Source organism: Corapipo altera, unplaced genomic scaffold (genome assembly GCF_003945725.1).
Source record: "Corapipo altera isolate COAL_440 unplaced genomic scaffold, ASM394572v1 52b, whole genome shotgun sequence".
NCBI lineage: Eukaryota > Metazoa > Chordata > Aves > Passeriformes > Pipridae > Corapipo > Corapipo altera.
The window spans coordinates 1930971-1957242 of record NW_020884922.1 but is presented as its reverse complement, the minus strand read 5'-3'; the positions used below and the strand labels follow the sequence as shown (position 1 = coordinate 1957242).

At 37.2% G+C, this 26272-nt stretch overlaps 1 protein-coding gene across 4 annotated transcripts in view; it reads right to left on the bottom strand.

The window, feature by feature from the left end:
• VPS13B (vacuolar protein sorting 13 homolog B) overlaps positions 1–26272 on the bottom strand; it is a 426536-nt gene that overhangs the window by 111346 nt on the left and 288918 nt on the right. For 3 of the 4 annotated variants that reach the window (XM_027657093.1, XM_027657095.1, XM_027657094.1), the window contains exon 34: positions 7798–8500. In XM_027657093.1, coding sequence (XP_027512894.1) covers positions 7798–8500 — 703 coding nt within the window. The remainder of the gene's footprint in view (positions 1–7797; positions 8501–26272) is intronic. The other variant, XM_027657096.1, reaches the window with a different exon arrangement.

Here is a 26272-nt window from a genome sequence, read left to right as displayed (position 1 = left end):
CCTTTTCTATAGTAAGTGCTTTAGCGAACATGTTGTGTCTAGCATTTGTCTAGTATACTGCAGATAACAATAGTAACAACAATACCATCCTCTTTACCACCAAAGCACATGTTTTTTCCAAAACTCAGATTTGTAGCTGTTGTAAACATGGTTGTTATCTCTGACTTGGATCTATAAAATAATATCTTGTTTTGTGCTAGTAGATCATCATAAAGAACTAACATTCTAAATTTTTTTAGAATATATAGTGTAAAGCATTGTCAAAATTACTGAATATCGTTCAATGAACATCACTGAATCAATTAAATTGATCTCTAAGCTACTGTTCCTTCAGAACTATTAATATAAACATTTAGGTGTACCAATGTGGAGCAAAATGTCGCAATATTTCATTATTTTGTCTCATTTCTGAAAGATATCATCACATACTGTATATAGCAACCTATATCATCCACTGGCTTTTCAGAAAATCCACTAAATTTAGTTGAACATTTCTTTTGAAAACTACATGTACAGGTAGTCCTATTATCCTAAGATGTGTTTATGTTATAAAATACCTAATAATTATTTAAAAGTTGTAGCTCTTTAAAGATGAAAATATCTCAGATGACAAGAACTTACACTGCAGAAAATCCCTGCATGACCTAATACATTAACTATATAAACACTACCCTCAGGGCACTGGGAAACGCAGTGTGTAAGCAGAGTAAAAAAATAAAGGAATCATGGGACTCTCAGGAGATTGTTTTGCTCAGTCATGCCTCCAAGGAGTGCAGCACTCTCACCTCTTCATTACCTGGGGCACAGCAGGATTGGTATATGTGAATAATTATAAAGACTCTGAAATTTACATACTAGGAACAGAACATGAAGAAACCTCAATGCACAAAATTACCTTGAGCCCAACAGAATATATTACTTTTAACTCAGCACTGGTCTTATTGAGTTCAAGCATTTTCTTTTTTAAATGAAACTGAGCTAATTCTGGAAGCAGGAGTGTTGCATTGACACAATTTTGCATTGGAGGTAATAATCTCAAAGAACTCGTTTGAGTGCTTCCAAGACGACAGCATATGATTCATTTGAAATCTGGGTAACAGACTTGACTGTGCAGCCAAATATGCCAGAAACTGGTCAATAACTAAGGTTTTATGTAATGACAAGGAAGCTAAAACCCAGAGATTTCAAAACTGACTATGATTCTGTATATCAAAAACTTGAGAGGAGTCTCAAATAAAATGTATCTGGGTAAGACAAATACCTTTTCATCAAAGGTTAAATGACTGAAACGTGTATCTTGATTAAAATACCTTATAAGGTAGAAAACAGCATATGTATTTTAATAAAATCAAGGATCAGGAAAAGAATAAAACAATATGAGTCAATCAATCTCTATGCCAAGGGCATAGGAAACATCAGAGAAGCAACTGAATAAAAAAAAAAGAAAGTTTAGGATGAAAAGTGAGGAATTCATGATGAGGAGAACTGTTAGAAAAAGGACTCTTGTCCCTCAAGGAAATGATGGAAGTGTTCAAAATGTTTAAAAATACACTTGACAGAACACTGTAAAATATACAATAGGGAACAATTATGCATCAGCAGGGAACTGGTCTGAATAATGTATTATAATAAGTCATTCCCATTTCCACTTTCTATGATTCTCCCAAAAATCAACACTTAAATTTGCAGTTATTTGTATAAAGAAAATGCTGCAGAAAACCCCAGGGATGCATATATAAGTAAAAGGAGAGGCTAGAATTACTCCACAGCAAGCCAAGAGAGAGACAAGAAAGGCTTGAGAAGTGAGGAGTGGTGAAGACGGCCAGAAATTCTATCCCCTACACCATGAGAAAAATTTGTCTGTGGCTGCAAAAGAAAAATGGTGAGACAACAATTACAGATTGACAAGACTTTAAATTATAAGACTGTAATTTAAAATCTGCAAGACTGAGAAGCTGAGGCCTTCAATAGGTCAACATTCACCTTCCTCCCTCTCCTTTAAAAAAAAAAAAATTTACTATATTTGAATTCACCCAAACCACTTTTAGCCTTGCTAAGATCCAGACCTCACTCCAAACTTCAGTTTATAAAGTATCTTCCTAAACTTGATTTGAATTTGCAAACTTTTGATTTACATGCCATCCCTTTGGTCTTCCAACAAGAGCAGATAGCAAACCCCAAACTCCTGAAGAGCAAAGGGAGTAAGGGCAAAGGGAAGGAGGAAGGCAGAAGAAGTTTCACATCTTGAATATTTTCATTCTCCAAAATGTGTTTTTGTTACTGTTTATAGCTGACAACTAGGCCAGCTCAGGGGGCACAGCCTGTGGGGGTCTCAGTGACCCACAGCCCGCCCGCAGCCCCAGGCAGGGACAGGGCTACTGAGCGTGTGTGAGGGATGGCAGCTTGGCCTGTTCAGCTGGAACTCTACACAGCCCACATGAGACCTGCAATGTGCTTTTATTTCAATGGATGAATCATATTTTGGTCTGCAGTCAATTTTAAAAGCCAGTACGATGCTGCAATCACCTTCGCATTTGAAACTCTGAAGTGGAACGTTTGGTCTTATTTTAAAAACAGTTTCCATTGGAATTTAAAGAACACAAGTGGGAAAACATTTCTGCTAGCATACTCACAAGTGCTGTGTCAGGAAGTTCAAAAATGAGCACTTACAGTAACCTGAGGAATGCACATTCCCTGGTCTACTTGGCTTTATGGGTGGGGGCTGGACCCCCCCGCATCCATGGCTGCAGATGTACTGGACAATAAATATACTCAGAGGGGAACAGGTGACACTCCAGCAGAACTCCTTCAACGCTATGCTAAGAAGTAGCCTTAAATCCTCTCTCTGCCATGTAGTAAGCACAGGCTGACGGAGAGGCAGTGAATCAGACCTCCTGCCAGAGCCAGCCTGCATCGCTCTTCATGCAAAAGCTTGGGCTTTACATTAGATCAGAGGTTACATGTGATCTTAGCTACTGCATCTGCTCTTCATGGACTCCCTGCCATCAAAGGCGTGGGTGTCAAATAAAACAAAATAAAATAAAAATCAAGAATAATTCTGGATGGCCTCATAATGCCTGTTTTTGCAAATGTGTCGTTGGCGGAAGTTGAAGAAATTCCATGCATAACAGATATTTACTGAGAAATTTCTCTCCCTTGAAACAACCAAGCACCACAACCTCCTCTTTGAAAGTAAACAAACAAACAAATAGAAAAAAGATTTTTCAAGAATGCCCAGAGCACAGTGGTCAGGAAATGAGGCAATTTTGTATCTGGATTACATTACCTGAAACAAAGCAAATAAAGATTTAAAAAAATATTTATAAAAGCAGCTTATGAGATTACATTAAAAACAATTGCACCCACTATTATTTAAGTGGAAATGGCCAAAGCTGTTTGCAAAACTAACAGTTAGCAGATGCCTTTTTGTTAAATGTAGGATGAACATTGAATAAAAAGGGGTTTTTTACAGTATCTTCCAGTCTATTTACACAGAATCTCACATGTAAACTCAAGGAGCAAGTAGGTTTCTTTACGGGCACTTAGTAAGGAGTTCAAATTTATTTCGTTAATTTATTTACTTTGATTTGAAATTCCTGTACCTGGCAGTAGCATAACTGCAATCAAGCTGCCCAATTACAAAACACAAATGAAGCAGTTTAGTACAAGCATAATAAAACTGAGCTAACATTTCAATAACCTAATAAGTCTCCTCCTCCTACAAGCTGACTTGCCAGTGGACTTGGTTAGAGAGAAAGACTGAGGAAGCCCAGCCATCGGGTCTTTAGTTCCCAGGCAGCAAATGCTCCCACATACAGACACTGGTCTGTCTGATGCAACTAACTGTTAATTAATACACTAAGAATACTTAACTTTGAAATAGCCTATTTCCTCCTATTTAATTCTTAAGTTTTAGAAATTTAGAAATTTAGAAATTTAATTCTTATGTTTCAGAAATTAAGCTAAAAATAACACAGCTAGTGCTAGTGACAGAGGAGCCAAGTTCTTTGGATAAAGTTTGGTGTTTCAGCCACTGTGCAATGTACTCGCGCACAAAAAAGGTGATAGCTTAATGTCCAAGATCCTGAATTTTATGCTCTGTTCAAAACTAATAACAAACCCCCGTCCCAAATAAAATACATATGGTTTCATAACAGTATAAAAAACTTCATTTCTACACAATGTTCAAAGCAGTAAACCATCATGAAGCAGTAACCTCAATTCAGCCACCAGCCCAGGAGTAACTATTTAAAATTCATGTTGGTGCAGTTTTAAAGGATAATTTCCCTGTTTTATTCAAAGGTTCATAAAACAGACTGTCATCAAATTACCTGTTAGAAGCATTTCTAAATTCTAGACAATTTTTTTGACCTACAGCTAAAAAATGTATCTCTTAGAAGTACACTAATGGGAGGTGAGGGATGAAAAGCACAACTAGATCCAGACTATTACCAGCCTTTCTTTACCCTAAAGTTTTTTTTCTGGAGCTAATGTCAACCAAAGAATAAGACTTTTCTAATTTCACAATAGAATTTTGTATTTGCTTCTGCCTTGCAAAAATTTGAGAGTTGTTTCAGAAGTGCAGATTTTTTCTTTTATAGAAAAGCTGTAAGAAATTATAGCACAGTATTTCTCAAGACCTGAATCTACTGCTGTTGAACTAACAGTAGTCAAGTCTTCAGAATTTCACAACAAGATTGATACAAACAATTTTTCCAAATGCTTTAAAACACTCATAAAATACTCTTATGCAGTGTATATGGTGTATAGATATACACAGAATGATTTGAAATGGAAGAGATTTTATTAGCATGTTTAGAATGTAACATAAATATTTCATATATAGCTTAAATATGTAAGTTTAACCATATTAGTGGAAGTAATGAGAAACTACCCCCATAGGAGTACCAATAAAATTTTATAACACACAATGTATTTTTTCTTTTGCCCAGGCAAGTCCCAATTTTTAGGTTGTGATCAAAAATTGCAGTGTTATAGGCCTGAATTTCTGAGCTGCTGCTGTGCTGTTGTCTAATCTCCATCATAGAATGGAATGCACACAATGTTTTCATCAGGTAGATGGTTTGGTTGGTTGCTTTTTTTGTTTTGTTCTGAAGGCGGAATATGCTCCCTCAGTTCTTATAATCCAGTTAAAATAGATCTTTTATGTTCAGCTTGTGTCCTCTTCCCCATTCTGCATTAGATAATGGAGAGTTAGTTTCATGTGTACATACACACACAAGAGCAGTCTTCTAGAGGGGCTAGCTGGAAATACTGTTCAGCAACATTCACTGTAAATTAGACATAATTTATATCCTCTTCCCACTTTCCAGTCCTTGATAAACAGAGAAATACAGGAATATAGTGCATATCTACTGTACAGAGGGAAAGAAGCTAACCTAGTTCCTTCAAATAAACTTCATATTGCTCTTCATATGGATGATATATCTCTTTCACAAAAAACTGTTGGCAAACGATCACAATGTCAAGAAAAATTGGTGTGATTGATGAAATCAACTGCAGCAGTGCAGAAAATGCCACAAAGAGCTCCTGATTCTGTATTATACGGTATGCAATATATAGTGTGTGTCGTGTGTATTCACATACAGACATATATATAAAACACATGCAGTTCATGGCTATTTTCCCTCAAATACACATTTTAGAAATGAAAAATAAAGATTTCCCAAACTAACATGTTACTACAGTGGTACGACGGCATTAACTCTAAACGATGCAATTACAAGCACAGCAGGTCTTCCTAAACAAGAGGCAACAAAAACTTTATACAACCTATTTTGCTGTGTGAATTAGTGTGTGCCTTGAAGTGCGGCCTAATTTTATTAACTTATTGATACATTTAGGATGGTATTTGTAGGTACTAGAACTTTGGAACTCACCTCTCAAACTCTTCTGAAAAGCACACTAATGCTTTGGCAGTAAGCACAGGATTCTGCGTGATACAGGAGTAAGGCACTTATTATTGCCCACAAAGGCAAGAGGATGAGACTAGAACTTCTGCCTTCACATAATGTCTGAGTCCTGCCTCCACGCTATTTTACATTTGCTTGACATGGAGATGTAAAGCCAAAGGAAAGGGTAAGACCCATGTATGGCTAATCTTTGGTCTTGCAATTGAGCAACCACTGGTGACTGTGGAGCTCTCAGGCTGTATGTTCCTACTATCTTCATTATTTAACCTTCTTGCCATATTTCTGTGCTTTCTGATCAACTTTCAATTTATAGGAAGACTTTATTACAGCTTGTGTTTTCTAGAATTGCTCCCGTACACATGAAGATGGTGAAGGACTTCAGGAGTTAATTGTAGGAGCAGAACGGACAGAACTTTGCCCAGCTGATTGGTAATGTGGTGGCAGCTTGGTCAAGGACACATTTGAATGCCTCAGACATGAGAATTGAAGTCCTATTGCATCTTTCCAAAACACTAACTTAATGAAGCTGTAATCTTAAAATTAGACCTACTCCAACCTAAATTTCAAGCTTTGCTTTGTGAATTCATAATAAATGCTACAACAACCATGTTTTATATAGTATTTAACAAATACACATGGGAATCCAGAGTAAATCAAATTCATGACACAGATGTGTTTCTTTCAAGACAGGACAGGAACAGCAGAGAAAGATGAAAACAGAAGAATGATAAAAAATGTAGTAGAGAACAAATCGTCTCCCTGTTTTAAGTATCTTCTCTCTCACTGTCTAAACTGCATCACTGTTTAATACCTCTTAAAAGTTCCACTGTATTTCAGATTTCTGAAAGAAGTTAATACAGCATCTTCAGTCTTTTGCATAAGCACATTATTTTAATGCCAATATGCCAAAAATATGCAATCTCATTCAGCAAAAATTTGGTAAAGCCGCACAAGAAAAAAGTATACTACTTTTCACAACTACTGTGCTGTGTGAATACTGTCAAGGAAAAACTAGAAATACCTACAGCTCTCATACAGTGAACAATTTGAAATCCCATACCATTCTGCCTGTGTGTTCATCTGGATCTCTGCATACTCATTTACACTTTTCTGGGGTAACACTCTGTAATGATGTATCTCATTAAATCCTTACTCCCAGTACTGGCTGCTGGACAAACGAATTGCAATCATTTGATTTCTCTCTTCAGCAGTACAGATAAGGCAGGCATAGAATATTTCAGAATATTTCCTACAGAACAGTTATTTTGATATTTCTCGTTATAAGCTTTGCTTATGAAATGAAAAAAAAAAGTCATTTATTAAGAGAAAGGAAATTCTTGCAAAACCCTATTGCTCAGTTGAATGAGAACTTAAAATACATGACATCATTTGATGCTGTCTGAAAGATCACTATTTTTCTTACAGTTTATGTTCAAAGCACCTGGTGCTTCTATAATGTTTGTCTTTATATTTTATCAGTAAGTTAATATAGGAAAATATTGTGACATTCAGCCATAAAAAATGCTTTTTATGAAATTACCTTGGCTTACAACTCTTACTTCCTTAGAAAACTTTGAGAAGTTAGAGTAATGCAACAATCCCTGTCACAATCTGGTAATGAGAAAGTAATACTAAGGAACAGGAAGAACTGGTTGCTAAAAGGTTAGATCTTAACTAATTTCAAACATTTTACATGGTTAACTTGATTCAGCTGTGAGGTGTAATCCTAAAAATATGTAAATGTAGTGACTAGTATTTAAAGAGATCCTAAAAGTCTCTCAGCTGTTTTCCACCACCCTAGTAACTTTGAGATGTTTAGCGATTTTCACAGTTATATCCAGGACTGAATGTTAAATGCTCTTACCTGTACACTTGTAGTCTGAGGCGACTCCTTTAAGGCCAGCATCAAAAACTGATATTTCTACTTTTTGCTTTCTGTGGTGGCAGCTCAGGAGCACAGAGGGTTGTGATACAATGAGGTAGAGAAATGGCTGTAGCTCTATGTCTCCGGTTCCCCTGCGACCAGGCTGCCGTACAATAGTTATACCCAGGGCTTGTCGAGCAGATGATCTTGTGGAAGCATGTAGACTTTCCAGTGACAACAGACCCGTTTTTCTCCCAGTCGACAGGGGAGCGTTACTGTTCAAAAGATCATCTGCTGTGACGGATGAGATGCACGGTTGACTGGGCTTCTTGGTATCATGGCTGCTGCCCGAGCTCGTTTCTGGAAGGTTCAAGGAGCTTTTGCTTATCTTCTCACCATCTTTCTGATCTTGCATTGATTTTGAATTTGGTAAGGCAGTGCACGAGTAAGTCATCAAGGAGATTCGACTTGCTGTAACAAAAATGTCAAACGGAATGAAATTGAGATTCTTCACGATGGAAGACTGGCGGGAAGGACGAGCAATGCGGTGCTGGCTGGTACCACTGTGCTGCTCAATCTGAATGATTCTGATCTTAACGCTGTCACTGCCAATTCCACTGTCCTGTGCCCCACTATAACGAGAAGAAGTCTCAACTGTTCCTCCATCAGCCACATCCATTTTTTTCTGCTCTTGTTTGGAAACCTGCAAAGGAAAGTATTATATTAACTTCTGATATACATATCTCAATTATTTTCATTTCAGTCACACCAAACAATCACTAGACAAACATGTCAAAAAAGAGACTTATAAAAAAAATCTGCCAAGTTAACTTTAACACAGTAATCACTTGTGAAAACACAGCAGGTGTCTGTTCCAACGAAATGATGACTTGATAGCTGAAGTGCCAAAAGAATACGTGAAAGAAAAACCCAAAAAGCAGGCAGTAATGATTTCTAGTCACAAAAACATTTGTTTAATTTAAATGCTTTATTTAAACTCTAAAGAATCTACAAAAAATTTATGGCTTTTACAAAACCATATAGCTGTGAACTAATGTACTGAAAATAAAAAACCTAGGTAGAATTGCTTTTCAGTTTTGAGCACTGATGTTGAAAAAGTCATTTGTGTCACTAAAATATTCTACTGTGATTAGATGAAATAGAACATGATATTAATCTAGTGCATAATCACAAAAAGATTAAATGGAATTATAAGATGAAATGTATAAATATTATGTTGTAAAAAAATATTTTTCTTGAGTGTCATGGAAATACAGCTGCCTTATATAAAACACTAAAGTTACAGGAAACATCAGCACTATCTAAAGACTGGTTCTGTGATGGGGTTTGAGCTCGTAGCTTACTGAGGTTACACATGGTATTGTCTGTGATTTTCACAGGGTTTCACATGAGAAGTCACTGCATATAGAAATATTTCAAAAAGAAAACATACACCACTGATCAAAAAAAAAAAAAAGTGTTCCAGTGTTCCTTCTATCAAATGAAATGCAAGAGTGAAACAAAAAGTCGCAGTGCTGTGTCCACAGAGTGCATAGGCTCGAATCGAAAGACAGAGATATCCCAAGACAAAGAAGTACTTCAGGAAAAATCACTTTCAACACTGCTCATGAAAAAAGTAGAAATCCTGTCAAGAGCCTGAGGACAAGGTGGGGAACATATACCAAAATTCTTGGTAAAAAGAAAATCTGCAGAAATTCAATTATAATCATCATCATAATGAGGTATGACCAATTCCTCAGATTCACACGGAGTTTAGAGTCATGCATTCACCCTGTATAGCTTCCATAGCATAACTAACGAGTCCATCTGTGCTGCCCAGAAGTGTTTCTGCTCTGCTCTGTATAGGACCTAACATAAGAAATGTCCAACTCAGTAGGATTCCTGACCCATCCAGCCCAGTATGCTGCTTCCTATAGCACCAGGAGGAGACTCTGTTGAGACGGGCTGTGAACCCTGGTCACTTCCTGCAATTTGTTCCTCTCTTACTCCCCAGGCATCCACAGCTGTTGCATGTAGGATGCCAGTGGTACATGTCTGTGTGGTCATTTTAGTAACTGTTTCTGGACTTCGTGTCCATGAATGCATCCTATTCCTTTTTGAATACACTGACAGTGTCTGTCCTCCACAATCTTCAGGGGCAACAAGTTTCAATTTTTTATTTAAATTGCTTTAAACCATCTCCTCCTCATGACATTGCATTTCCCTGATCTTTGTAGTACATTTATTGAATAAGTCCATGTCCAGTTTTATTAGTGTTGCTACGACTTGGTAAACTGTGATCACAGCCCCCCTCAGTCTTCTCCTCTCCAGAAAGGGATATCCCAGCCCTTTTAGTCTCTCCTCCCAAAGAAGTTCCTCCAGTACCTTTAATCTTTTTAGCTTCCCTTCTCTACTTCTATAACTCCACTACACACTTTTTGAGTACTCTACAAAGCATTCAAGAAGTGGAATCACTATGGTTTTATATAGTAATAAAATGACACCTTCTGTCTTGTTCTCAGTCTCCATCCTGATATCCAGCATTTTTGTTGGGTTCTTTTGGCTGACACTGCACATTGACTCAATGATTTAATTTCTATGTTCCAGGACCTACTTCAATAGTTACTTCTTGTCTTCTCCACCCCCTAGCGAATCTTTGAAAAGAGAGGTATAAACTAGGACAAACTGTACCTTAACTACCTCTTCAAAATAGAATAATGAATTACAAGTATTTACATAATTTATCAGCAACTTAACTATAGGAATGAAGGGCAGCGAATTACTGAATTTCTTCAAATTTCTGCGGTCTTCATGCAGCAATATTAATAGAAATGTGGTTATGGGGGAGGAGAAGAAAAGCAGTTAAGGTTCCTTTATATTGTGCTTTACAGAACAAAGGCAGCAATCACCTCTCCTTTTCTTTAAAGGAATGAACATACTAGAAAAAGTATTACAGAGGAAATCCTAAAACAGAACCATTAACTAGCTGAGATTTTCTTTGAAAAGGTTTTTGCCAGCTCTGGTTACAATCTTTTCAGATTCACTCATGTACATATTTTTCAAATAACCCATAAAATTCTTTGCGGCTGTTTTCTATGGCAGACTCATATCACTGACTTGTAAATGTGATACCACTTTTAATGCAGCCTCTGTAAAAATAACTAGAGACCATTTTAATGAATCACTACATTATGAGCCAAAAAATCCTCATTCCTCCTGATATCCTAGCAAAGTTAGGCTATTTACACCTCAGCCTCTCTCCCTGGTAAACTATAAAGTGCTTCACCCGTATCCTGCACTGACAGCACTTTCAAAATTGGTACAGATGGTTTTATTGCTTATGTGTATTGAAGGCAAGCAGAAGGCAGAAAGGATGAAGCTGCGAAACAATCTTGCCTATCATTTCATGGAAATGCTGCCTGAAATGAAGTTGAGGACATATGCTAAACCCAGCAATTTTTAATTGCTACACAGACATCAGTTGAGTCTGATAAAAAATGTTTTTAGAAAGCATGATTCTGTAGTGAATTACACTCTTATGGTTACTACATGGTATTCTCTTGGTCTCTGCTATGCAGCAGAAACTTCTGCAGCTACCTGACATTTAGGTTATGCATGACTTGGCTAGAGGAAATGAAAATACAGTGCCATCCACTAAATGATAACCTTCCAAGGAGAAAAGCATTCCATGTGTATGACCAAGTGGAGGGAGAAAGCACAGTTCTTCTGATTTCTGAATGGATCTGCTCTTCTCACACCTCAATAGATTTGAATTGAAGCCTAGTTCTTTTCTTCTGCCTCTTGTTATGATTAAGTATTTATCAAATGTGCTGGTTTATGTAAAGCACCTCAAGGAAGGTAAGAAAGTAGCTCTACCTCCACCCCCAGTCAGACTATAGTTTCTCTGTGCAGGCTGCTGCAAGGGTGCTAATTGGTCCCAACTGCTGAGTTTCCTGTTACGCGGACATTCAACTACAGAAACTTTACTGAGACCCCAAATCAATTCACGCAGGTCACTGAACAGCACTCAGATGGCAATTTCTGCTCAGTACTAAGCAGTATGGAATATGAACCAGTGCCCAAAAGGTGAAAGACACCATATCCTATTACAGTTTTCCATGCCACCCGGTTCCACAATGAAACTTTGACTTACTTACGTATGGTCTTACCACATATATTATAAAGGTTGAAAGAAGTGAGTAATGATTTGCAAGACAGCTTTATATAACACAACTGGGTGCAAAATAAAGGTGCAGAAGGATCACAGGAACTTCTTGCATCAATTTCAGCTCAGTGAGCATCGAGCCTTCCAACCATGTTTCACAGTTAACCTGAAAATACACCTAGTAATAAATTTGGGAAGCATTTAGGTATTCCTCTAATGGGATAAGGAGATGAGACGGAATGACTATCAGTACAACAACTCTAAAAATGCTCTTCGCTGTATTATGGAGTAAATGGGCCAATACTTTAAAGATGTCAAGAACAGCAATATCATCTTGCTGTTAGTAAATGTAATGGTAACATTTATCATTGGGCTGTATTTTATCAATTCTCTTACTCTTTACATAACCCATTTAAAACGAACAATAAAAGTTTTCTTTAATTAGCTACTGGTGTGCATAAACATGACCATGATTAAACCATAAAAACCAACCGTACGTTACTTTGGTCCCCTCTCGCATGTGTTTTAAATTATTTTAGTTGAAAATGTACTTTGAGTCCCTTTTAAAAGTTCGACCTTCTGCTTTCAGAGAATTAAATGCATATTACTATAGTGGAGAAGATAATGTTTCAGACCTCCAGGCATATATTAAACACACTGGCAGCACATTAGACAAAATGCTTTACTTATTAGATACTTCCTATTCTAAACAGTGTCATCAAAGGCTAAAAACAAAATCCATATAAAAGCTGCACAATGCTTCCACACAGAACCTGTGCCAAAATCCCTGTACTTTCCAGCTAATGAGGAAAGGATGTGTACTCTTAACATATGAATGTAAGATTTTCCAAGCATTCACTTTAGGAAACAGGACTATTGATTCCACATGGCTCATGTTAAATGAAACTGTATTGGTAAAATAACCTTTAAGATATTTGGCATGATAACTATAATTAAACAGTATTCAAAGGAATAAAACAAAAGGGAATTTGGTTCCACAATGGCTAATTAAAATAAAATGAAAAAACACAGCATGTCATCTATCAAGATAAATTGTTATTGTTTAAGAACTATTTAAATACTGTTAAAATATACTTTTAGATAAAATCTGAAAGAACTGGAAAAATATTTGTGGCTTAAAAATGGATAGTTTGGTGAAGAAAAAAGTATAGGAGGCTGAAATTTTATGCTGAGATAATAGCTTTAAAGCTTTGAGCATAACCAGATGCTACTTAAATCAGAGGAATTCTACAGTCTCACTGTCAGGATGAGTTGCAATACAGAAAGGTTTTCAATAGCTAGAAAAAACACGTCAAGATGATAGTTTACTTCTTAGATCACTTTAGTGCACTTTCTCATTCTTTCACAGTTATATACCCTATCAATACCACACACCATAGAAAAGGTGTTGAAAGCTACACTAGTAGTTGGGGAACTGTGGTTAATTCTTCCTTTTCATGTGCTGAGATAGGTAACTCGACTAGCTTAACCCCTTGAGTTCAATAGGGCATGTGACACATATATCTATCAAGAGATAGAGCATGGAAATGGCATGTCCTGTGGAACACAAACAGGTAAGTACATGATAAAATCAATGATAAATAAATAGATTTTCTTTTCAAAATTGGCAAGCAGTCCCATCTGAGGTCACTGCCATCTTAACCATGTAAGAGGTAAGTCTTGTTTATTTTCCATTTCTGATCAAGGTATTTAGATGGTAGAAACATGTCTTCAAAGTTTTTACTGCATAAAGAGCGGGAATAAAATCAAGGTAAACACACAACCTAATACTTTAGATCAATAATTAAGACATTTTCCCGATCAAAGAGAGGTGTTTTAGAATTGGCAGCATTTCTACATTATATTTCTTAATCTCTCAAGAATTTTCAACAATAAGAAACGTAAGCACATCCAAATTGCACTATAAACATTTATACCAGTTTTATGTTCTTTTTGTGATACTTGACAGTATAATTCCTTAATTAATAGAATAACTCTAAGGAGTCTTTGGAAGTGCAACTGCTCTAGATGAAAAGCATCTACATCTGCATAATTTTTCCAGCTTCTCATATTAATTATGGTTACATAATGACACTATTGAAGTAAAATTTCCAACCATTTCTTAACTCTGATCAAAACCCCTCAGCCAATCATGAGATCATGCTTCACATTACATAAGTTATGGAAAGACTCACAAGTGTGAAACCACAAAATCAAAGTGCCAATCACATCTGCTCCATCACTGTTGCATGTGACCTAGTTTTATTTCTTTTGCTAAAAAGTAGTAGTATTTACATGGAAATAAAAATCTTGCCTACTGCACAAACTGAATTATAGAAAAGGAATATGCTCCATTTTTGTTTTCCATTGTGCTTAAATTGGAATGACAAAGAAAACACTGCATAGCTTCTTCCTGGCTTTGTTCTAAGTACGTCATCTATTCCATTGAAGAGTTTCCAACAGTTTAGAAATCCAGTTGATGTATTGTTGTTATAAAGATAATCCTTTTTTTGTTTGTCACATTGCTCTACTGAACACTTCAACTAAAACAATTTTATTATGTTTTGCATATGAGTTAAATGATTGATTTTAATTCTGACCATTATCAAAATTATTTTGTAACTTGACACATTAATCTCACATGGAAAATATAATGAAAGACACACACACAAACATATTTGACTGCTAAATTATGTCTTCCAGTCTAATATAAAGTTCCAAATAAAAACTTCAGACCTGCAATTAAATCTAGACAGAGTTACTTCTACTTGTATCAATCCAGCTGCAGAATGAGTCCTGGATAACATGAATCCAAAGCTATCCTCCAAAAACGGAACTATTAAATCAAGCCAAAATGAGGCACCAAAAATAGCAGAAATGTCTAAAGTAGTTTATTTCATATAAAAATCAAATGTGGGCGTTTTTTTTCAACTAAGGAATTTTCTTTTTAGGCAGAATTTGTTGCAAAACAAATACAGAAATACTTCTGATGGGAATTCAATGTAGTTTTCACAATACTGCAGGAATTATGTGAAAGATGTGATGGCAAGGAGCAACACAAACTCAAACTCAGCTTTTTTGTGCTATGTTTTCCAGTTCTTTAAAAGTAAAATAAGAGGCTACATTCTGTTCAACACTGATGCAAATATTGATAAATCAAAGCTGTACTAAATGTTCCAATTGTAACATGGGTATATGCAAGTGCTAAATCCTTTCTAATGCCAACAAAATTATTTTTTTCATGTTAATACAAACAATGTGTTTATTTTGCTATCCTATGAAAGGCCACTAAGAAACTTGAGTCCATTTTTTTCCTTTCCAAATAAAGGATTTCAATTTAAAAAGACTAGGCTGAAATCTGGCAGAGTATTTTTTTCCACAGTATTTTTTCACTAATATTTTTACTAAAAGCATTAACTTTTTTTTATGTAGTTTTTAAAATTTAAATTCAGAATTTTAAGTTATTATCTCTGCTTTTATGCAAAAAACAGTGGATTAAAATACACATGCATATTTACCTTAGACATGATGAGAGTTTGCTTATTTTTCACATTCTCTTCTGGTTTTTGTTTTGTTTCGTTTTGTTTTTCTTTTTAAAGCCAAGGAACAGCATTTTTCGGCCTGCATATTTCATTTGGACACTTTCAAAAGCAGTAGCTGAAACTTCACCTTGCACAACATTCATATGGCGCATATAAGACAACCAGGGGATGAGGCCCAGCTGTCACGGGTTTAGGAAAGGCAGGTCCTGTGTGACCAATTTGATCTCCTTTTATGACAAGGTGATCTGCCTAGTGGATGAGGGGAAGGCTACGGATGTAGTCTGCCTGGACTTCAGCAAAGTCGTTGATACTCTCTCCCATGGCATTCTCCTTGAAAAGCTGGCAGCCCATGTGCTATGATCCGATTAAGGTGCAAACGAGATCACAAGCTGAAGTCAATAACACAGATTTTATTTAACAGTAAACGTGATGTAGAGAGATAGAAAGAAATAGAAAAGGATGTATGTGTGTGTGAGAGAGAGAGATTAAGAGAGAGTAAGCAAGAGAGAGAGCAATCAAGAAGAAAATGCAGTGGCATCCATTGGTCCTTCATCCTGGGCTTCTCAGTTGTGGTTCTAGAGTCATTCTTCTGGGTGTACATTGTGCATTTCTAAAAATTCCAGGCTAATACACAACTTAAAATCTTTTGTCGTGAGAGGTTTTCACCATGTCAAACCTCTGTGCATGCGTGCACATGCATATGTCCTTTTGAGTAAACCTCATGTCCTTTGCCTTCATATCCACAAAATGGACCCTCCCTCTTAAGGCTTCCTATTTTAGTGTAAATTTACTTTGGTCCTACACCTCTTTTTTCCTTTATTGAAAACTAAGATTTCTGCTTTGAAAAGTCTTAGAAAAATCACAGCCATTTACTCAATATAAGAATTGTATGTAGGTTTATACTGGCATGAAAATGTTTGCTCCTATGAAGTATCAAGAAGTACTGCACAGTCTTTCAAAAAGATATCTCCCTGCTGGTTTTCGCAAGAAAATCAAATGATGACACAAAGCTTCCCAAGGAACGGAAACATGGTATGGCAGTGACTCAGGATACTGGCAAGGGCTTTATTTTGATAGTGTCCTTGAACTAACCAAAAGACCTTTTATTTTCAGGAAAACATCCGACAAGTGGCTATGTGGGACCCAAGTAGTGGTAAAACTACCAGGAAAATGATGCAAGTATTATTCAGCTATTCCAGCTAAGGGTTTTTATTGGCATTCTCAAAAAGTTACGGTTTTGGCACTCTCTCTGACAGTACTGAGCTATAAGACTATGTTTAAAACAGCAATGGTGCCAATTTTGTCCATCAAATCTATGCATACATAGGTCTTAAATGTGCTAACTTTTCCTACACAAATCTTCATGTTATTATGCATCTGAAAAAAACCAAGCAGACAAATTAACTCATACAGCTTCCTTTCACATGTCAAGGTTTCAGGTCTTTAACATGACTACTAATGGGAAATGTATGTCACCTTACTATGAAATATTCACCATCTTACAAAGGTGCTGCAGAACATCGATTTTCAGATTTAGGTGAGACTGATTCAGATGCCATTCTTCTACAAAGGTCTAATGAATAAAGAATTCTGACTATAGACTGGAGTTCTTTTCTTTTTTAGTTTCAAACATTAGAAAATTATTAAACTATAAAATATAGGTAATCCTGCCCAGCATACAACTACTTGTTAATGGTCCAAGGACACTGTTGTAGCTCAGACTCATACAAATTAATTTCAGAGGAAAGAGAACCCCCACTCAACTCTGTCCAATAACTTAACCTGGACTTCCTGGATATCTTTGCATCCATTTGATTTTACATATATAGAAGGCTATGCTCTTTTGTGTTTAAAGTCACTACTAATTAAACTGTCTTCATGCAAGTATTCTTGTCTTTCATGAAACAGCATGAAACACTAATGAATTTCTGATAGAACAGACAAATGTGTTTGTGAGAAAATAGCCATACTGGTTTCCTGACAAAATCTCAGGCAGGAGTTTGATGCCTAAAGATTTTTAGCTTTTTGTAGATTTTATTGTAGCTATGTAGTTTTCTTTCACTTTGGACAGTTACTTTCTCACAGTTGCATTCTTGAACTTTGGTTTAACCATCTTTTAACTGTCTTTTCAAGGTAATAGATTTTAGCAAGGACATTCTGTTGGGACATCCACCTGGACCGGAATAATAAGTTACATGGTAGACAAAACAAGATAGAAGGACCAGAACCCTTGGAGGAGCTCCAGTGGGGCAGTTCTGAGGGTGGTATCAGGGCAAAATGGGTTTTTGGGTTGGCTGTCCCCACTAGATAATTAGTTAAAGATATAAAAGTGTAAGAATTCTGTATGTAGGGGTGTACCTGTGTACCTCAAGGCCTTCATTAAAGAGCTGCTCTCTATCTTATCTACACTAATGTTGTTTGGAGCGTTTTTTTCCCCTTCCATTTTAGGCATCAAGTTATAGGATGTATCATTCTACTAGACAGTCTTGGATGATGTGGCATTACCTGAATCTGAAGACAGACTATAGCTGGTCAGAAAAACTGAAAAATTAGGAAGGCAGCTAATACAATTACCAGCAGTACACTCTGAAAAATTATGCCTTATTGCTTAATAGACAGGATATTACTACAGGAAAATTCTGGCCTTAAGAAAATCAATATGAAATTAAGCAGTATATCTATCCCTAGTTAACTACTCAGTCCCTACAAGCCACACAAGTGTCTGAACAGTGACTAATGCCAACTACTGAATAACGGCTTTCCCTCAGTGGTAGCACCTGTTTTGGTTTCTCATCATTCTCTTCCTGTTTTTTTACAAAACAGATAAAAAAATTAATTAACATTGAGACTTCTATTCCGCTTTTTAATTTGATTGAGAACACAAAATATTATATATTATTTAAGGATGATTGACATACAGAGATAGTATCATTAGCTTTATTTACATGTAAAAATAGGTTAGAATGCATGAAAAAAATTGTTTCTCATGAGGGAACGCCAGGAAAAAAAAGTGAGGATCCTTCCACAAAGAAAACAGAAGTTCAAAATCAAAATTGCCCACTGTCTATAACTTCATTGAACTGTTTATTGGACTCAACTATCCTTTCTCCTTTTATTCCTCATCTTTCCCTTTAAGAAAAAAAAATCTTATTTCACTTTAAAATGAAGGAAATTACAAAATCCATGTGTTTATAACTGCTGTCAAGAATCAAGTTTTCTGCACCTAGCAGGTGATGCTCCATGCAGGGAAGAAAGTGTAACTGGTGCTGTCTAAAGGTAATGTTACCACAGCATCAAACTCTACTGTATACAAGCATTAGATGACTCAAAGGAGAAGATTAGTCAAGATCAAAGCATGCGGAACCCTCAGACCTACATCGTGTGACCCAACATTTAAACTTTCGTCTCCTCATCAGACGATTAAGCAAATCATCACTGTGACACATTCAATGTCCATACTGTGAGAAAGTCCAAGCACGTGTTCTCTCACACTACTACTCCTCAGGGTGAGTTTTAGTCACTGCCTTGTCTTCACCGATTTTGTCTTGCCTACATGTCAACAATCAACTATACTTGTTATTTATGGCAAAACTATAATAATTCTTACATAGTTTATGGTTTTCTTATTAAAATTTTTTTTTTTCCAAAAATGAACCAATATGATTTCTTGCACATGTTCTAATTTAAAGAACAGTTTGAATTTTGGACCTTTTTAATGGTAATATTTTTATTATCTCTGTAATGAATACCTCAGATTTTTTTTATTGACACATTAAATGATCAGAAATGGTAAAATTTTAAATCAACTTTACATACCATTTAGTTATTATTTTAATTTGACAAGGAAGTACAATGATATTTTAGGCAATAATAAAAATAATTCACAAGTTGTCTTCAAAATATTGCTAGGCAGGATATGCAATACAGAAATTGGCCAGAATGTTTATGTCTTTTAGACTATTTCATTAAGGATAGTATGAGACAGAAGAAATGCAATTCATTGAGCAAGAAGGTCTGGTTCGGATAATCGAGTACTGTAGGCTAAAGAAAGAAAAAAAAGGTGGACTGAATCCTCACTTGCACTGAACACTCATGTAAAAATTGTTCTATCCCATGAGGGTCCATCTTAAAACACTTAGAAAAATACCAAAACAGGAAAGAAAAAAAACCTAAACCTTCAGACATTAAGTAGTAATGATAAGAACACAGAGGAAAAACAACACTGTAGGTTTGTTGTTGGTTTTTTTCTTTTCTTTCCATCTTACTGTAAGTATTTTATTTTGCTGTTATAACTTCTTTTTTCCAGAAAACAATCACAATCCCTATGAGGTGTTTTCCCATTAGCTATGTTCCAGCATGAGAGTCTTTAAATCCGACTGATATGAAGCTTCACAGTATTCCAGGGAAACACTTGTATTTTTCCTTTAATTAACAATACGAAATATCTTTTTGTGCTGAAGAAATATTCTTTGGAGTGTCCATGAAAGGAAGATTTGGAAGCATGCCTCTAATTCACAAACATATTTGCAGATTGTTATTTTGTGTAAATTTCTCCCCAGCTATATTTTCTGTGAAATCTTGGTATGCATGAACATCTTACCACCTTAATTTAACTGGTCACAGAAGACACTAACGAAAATATCAGAGAAATGGGTCCTGAATCATGAAGTGTTTAAATAGGTATGGGATACAAATTTCTATTTTTTTCCCACATAGTTTGTGTGCTTGTGGACATAAAAAACAGCAGGACAAACCAGTTTCTTCCTAGCAAAAGGGAAACACACTTTGAATCCACAGTTTCAAATCTGGTTTTACCACATTAAGAATTCTTTACCTCATAAGTTTAATATCTATCTTATTTCATCTTATTGAACAGACACTACATTGTAAAATAAAAATTTTCTTAACTTTGCATCTCAGAGACTATAACTCCTTTTTTTTCCACTTTAATTTTGTATGTGCAGAATCTAAGCATGAAGATTTCCTCAAAGAGCCATTTTTTTGCAAGAATCAGTTTGAAACATACTTTTTTTCTAATAATTCTAGAACAGAAAGTGAAGGTCACATATTTACAGCAAAATAGATTGTCCTTTGTTTCCTAGTTCTTAATGTTCCCTTTTCACATTCTAAGGACATTACCCGGACTGACATGAAATGCCATTCCTCCTTACCAAAGCTTCATGAGTTTTTAGGTTATGGAAGTTACTGTCTTTTACAAATTCATGTGGAATGTAAAAGGTACAGTAGAGATTTAAAAAAAAAAGTACACAGAAGTGGCCTCACTATGCAGGAATGAATGCAAAAGACATTTCCTAATGCTGGTGACACAAATTAGAGCTGCTTTGGAGATCTAGTTGTGGTGTATGCTTAGAAACTACAACTTTCTGCAATCCTTTTCAACTGCAAAAACACTTCTCTGGATGTATTCCATTATTTCCAAAGCCATAAAACAAATGCAGTGAGAATAATCAAGCCTAATCTTAAACTAACCTTGTCAAGGGGTTGTCCTTGAGAACCTCTGTCAAAGTTCTTCAAATCTAAATAATCCAAATTTTGTTACTTTCCCTTTACCTTATTTCTTTGTTTCTGTTATCTGAAACTTTACATTTTGTAATCTAACTAGAAGGTTCATAATATCTTGAAGTGGGTTTCTGCAGCTAGGTTGGTAGCTACGGGGGTGGCTTCTGTCTGGTGGAGAAACTTTCCCTGTCTGGTGGAGCCAATGCCAGCCAGCTCCAGGACGGGCTTCCTGCCACTGGCCAAGGCCAAGCCAATTAGGAGTAATAGTAACACCTCTCTGATAACATATTTAAGAACAGAAGGTTGTTGCGTAGGAAGAACTCCAGTCAGGCAAAAGTGGAGTGAGAACATGGGAACAACAAAGTAGACACCAAGGTCAGTGTAGAAGGAGGGGGAGGAGGTGCTACAGGCACGGGAGCTGAAGCCCCTGCAGGCCGTGGTGCAGACCATGGTGGAGCAGCTGTGCCTCTGCAGCCCATGGAGGATCATCGGGGTGCAGAGACCACCTGCAGCCCTTGGAGGAGCCCATGCTGGAGCAGGTGGATGCATGAAGGAGGCTGTGGCGCCGTGGGAGGTCCAAGATGGAGCAGGGTCCTGCCAGAGACCTGCAGCCCATGGAGAGAGAAGCCCACGCTGGAGCAGGTTATTCCTGGGTAGGACTTGTGGCCCTGTGGGGGACCCATACCAGTACAGCTCATTCAGGAAGGACTGCACCCCATGGAGGAGTGACCCACGGGACAGCAGTTTGAGAAGAACTGTTGCCTGTAGGATGGACTTACACTGGAGAGGTCCATCAAGGACTGTCTCCCATGGGAGAGACCCCACAGAAGCATGGGAAGGACTCCTCTTCCTGAGCAGCACAGAAACAACTGTCTGTAACCCCCATTCCCTGTCCCCCTGAACTGCAAGGAAGGAGGGGTGGGGGGAAGGTGTTTCTAAGATTATTTTACTTCCCACTCTTTTGCTCTGATCCTGTTAGTAATAAATTTAAGTAACATCCCCACTTTGAGTCTGTTTTGCCTGTGATGGTGATCAGTGAGTGACCTCTCCCAGCTCTTATCTCTACTCATGAATCCTTAGCTGTGTTTTTTTCTCTCCTCTGTCCAGTTGCAGAGGGGAGTGGGAGAGTGGCTTTAGTGGGTACCTGGCATCCAGCCAGGGTCAACTCACTACATATCTCATGCTTTGAAATGTACAATCATAAAAGAAAAGCAATATTTACTGATTATTCATGCAAAAATGCAGTCCATACATCCCAGGTCATGAGATTGGTGCTAGCAATGTTATCAATAAATTAAATATATTAACCCCAACTGCAATAAATTTGTGATTCTCCAATTACTGTAGTGCTGGCCCACCAGAAAGCATCTCATAGCCCAGGATATCAAAGTTATGGTACTATATGCTGTGCAATCTGCTATTCCCTGAAGTGAAAATTCAAAGCTTTAAAACATGGGGCAGAACTGACCAGTTACACAAGACCTGATCAGTAATTGTGCAAGCTACCAGAAAGAATTCTCTCACATATATTTTATTGGCTTACATTTCAATGCCTACTGTTTCTGAGACATCACTAATATCACACACTAAGTTTGTTCTGTTCAGTCATTGCAACAAATTTCAAATGCATAATGAAAAAAGTTTTTAAATCCTCAGAAAGTTATCTTTACACAGCATTACCTTTTTTTATGCCCCAACACACTTTAGGATATCAAGACATACCTAAATTCAACTGATCTATATAAAATACAGAAACCAAGACTGTTTTGGCTCTTCAACACTTATTACCTTAGATTTCAGTAATTACAAGACAAAAGATAAACAGCTTCTTCAAAAGAAACTTGTAAATGATGCCAACTTCTCAAAGTTTCAACATACTAAAAATACTTCCAATTACACAAGCTTCCATAAGAATACTAACCAGTCAACACAACATCTGTGCAACATGTGCATCTGCCATTTCACACTTTGGCTGTCTGGCTTCTTAAGTAGTATTATCTGGAACTTGTTTTACCAGTTTTCTGATTGTTATTTTTTCTAAACAAAATACAAATGGAAAACAAAGTTATGTTTGTTTTCAACAAAAAATATGGTACCATTTGACTTCTTTTCATTCTCCACATAACTAATTGATAGCCTTAACTTAACTTTAATTAAATTGCTCATCACTGAAGAGCTCGCTCTGCTAAAGTACCATCAGCAAGAAAGAGTGTTATTAACTCCACTAGCTATCATTCCTTCAAATTTTATGTGTGATACAATTGTAATAGCACTTTTGTACATACCTCCTGCTGATCATGTTCTTTATCTTACAGTGAAGTTATAGAAACAACAGAAGGTTGATGAGATTACCATAAACAGAAATAAACTACAAAAGAACATAAGAACAGTCCTACTGAGTCAGATCAAAGACCCTTTTAGACTCCCATTCTCTAATAGCAGACATAAGTGGATGCTTCAAGAAAAAAGCATAAATAAAGCACAGAGAAATACTTGTTTACCATAGTCTTCCAGATTTCCTAAACCGGCATATTGCAGGGTTTTATAATTTATCATAAATGCTTTTTAAGCCTAATCTGCAGTGACAGAGAATGACTTATACCTTCTGCAAATGTTACTGCAATATCTCTAAAATGACAAATCAGTACGCAGTCTGATTCAACCAGGCTGGAAAGGAATTAGCTGCTATATGTGAGTTTTTTACACCTTCTCCATTTTGGAGACCTCTCATTTAACAATTAGTTCATTGTAATTAGCATGCTGCCTCTTACTCACTCAAGTATTTGCTTAATTATTGGGGTATCTGAGCACATAGAAGCTGTACTTACCCCAGTCTTTCCCATTATTGAGATGAATACAAGTAACACTCTGCTTACTTTGAAATATCAAATACTTATACTAGTTTTTGTGGTAAGAGAACAAAATGCCAAAGTTGAAACAACTTTTTCTCCCCCCCAGTATTAATATCATTTATTCAGGAAGCCGGTGGGTTGTTGTTGCAATTTATCAGAACACAGGGGTTCGCCCTATGGAACGTCACATCTGTTGATGGGGTTTATTCAAAATGATTGGCCATGAGCCAGGTCTAGAAGCAAAATATCATCTGACAGGCTTACAAACACTCTTGTGGCCACTGTTTGTGCAGCCTAGATGGAGTGCTCAAAGGTCAAATACCTCAAAGCAGGTTTTACCAAAGCAGAAAACATTAGCCAGCAGGTCATGCCTAGAATTTCTGAAAGAAAACAAAGATCTGCCCACAGCAGGTTTCCCCCTTTTTGCTCAACACTTCCCCCATGTGAATGACAGCTTGTGTCCATTGCCTATTGGCTCTGACTTCAAATTATGTTTGAAACATATATCAGCTATGAAGAAAAATTCCAACCAGAAACTTCAAGTCCCAGGTCATTCTTTGTATGACCATTTTGCCAGCACATGTGAGTCCACACTTCATCAGCTCAATCATTAATCAGAGTTGCTCCTCAACTTTAACAAGAAGATTTTTTTCATATGCTTTTGGTGGAAGAAGTAACTTTTTAAGCATCTCATTTGTGCAGGACCTACTGTATTCTAATGACTAGCAACACATAGACACAATAATGCCAAGTACACTGAAGAACTTTAGAAGGTTTGTTCACTGCTTAGGCAGAAATAATAGAATGTCAGGAAGGGGCAGGAGAGGTTCTGAGAGATCCAAAACAGGGACAATTTCTTTGTTTCTATTTAAACTGTGAGCAAATCTTTCCATATTTTCAACAACTGATTGTTGAGTGCTGCATTCCTCACTGCAATTGAAAACTTATGAATAAGAATGATGAATGGAAAAGATTATGAATTTGGCTATAATTCTCTCAAGAAACAGCTAATGCTATTTTTATTAGTATATTAGCTACCTACCTGAATTTCAGACTACAGGATAGATATGGACTTGTAGCTTACTGAAACATGCATTGGGACTAACAGAAAATAAACAAACAAGACTAGGTGACCTGAGAAACAGGGACAAGGCAAACTGAGCACTGGCTGAATGGCAGGTCTGTGGGTTGTGATCAGTGGCACAGGGTCTAGTTGGAGGTCTTTAACTAGTGGTGTCCCCTAACGGTTGATACTGGGTCCAATCTTGTTTAACTTTTCATCAATGACTTGGATGAAGGGCAGATGCTTCCTCAGCCAGTTCCCTGACATCACAGAACTGGGAGGAGTGGCTGACACCCCAGAGGGCTGTGCAGTCCTTCAGAAGGACCTTGACAGGCTGGAGAGAAGAAGCATCTGAAATTCAACAAAGGCAAGTGCAGGGTTCTGGACCCGGGGAGGAATAACCCCCTTCACCAGTACAGGCTGAGCTGATCTGCTGGAAAGCAGCTCTGCCGAGAAGGACCTGGGGGTCCTGGTGAGCAACAAGCTGTCCATGAGCCAGCACAGTGTCCTTGTGGCCAAGAAGGCCAAGGGTATCCTGGGGGGCATTCAAAAGAGCACTGGCAGCAGGTCAAGGGAGGTGATCCTGCCCCTCTGCTTAGCCCTGGGTGAGGCCTCATCTGGAGAGCTGTGGCCGTTTCTGGGCTCCTCAGTACAAGAGAAACATGGAGCTCCTGGAGCAGGTCCAGTGGAGAGCTATGGAGATAATGAGAGGACTGAAGCACCTCAGTTATGAGGAAAGGATGAGGGAACTGGGCCTGTTGAGCCTGGAGTAGGGAAGACTGAGAGGGGATCCTATCAGTGTTTATAAGTATCTGAAGGGATGGTGTCAGGAGGATGGAGCCAGGCTCTTCCTAGTGGTGCCAAGCAATAGGACAAGAGGTCTTGGGCAGAAAATGGATACAGAATGTTCCACCTGAACATGAGGAAGAACTTCTTTACTGTTCGGGTGACCATACACTGGAACAAACTGTCCAGAGTGGTTGTGGATTCTCCTTCTCTGAAGATATTGAAAAGCCATCGGGACACAATCCTGAGTAAAATTCTCTGGAGGACTCTTGAGCAGGGAGGTTGCACTACTTTACACACTGTGATCCCTTCCAACTTTAGCCATACTGTGATTCCACAAGGGAGGAGATAAGGAGAAATATACCATTTGGAGACAGAAAATGGATGAAGGCTTTCGATGACATCCTCTGGAAAACACTGCAGATGTTTAACTTGCCTTTAATTTTAAAAGCAAGCATCTTCTGTTGATTAGTGTAACCGATTCTCTCCTAGAACCATAATCCTTACAGAGATATTGTAAAGAAAAAGTATTTCAAAGTACCTTTTA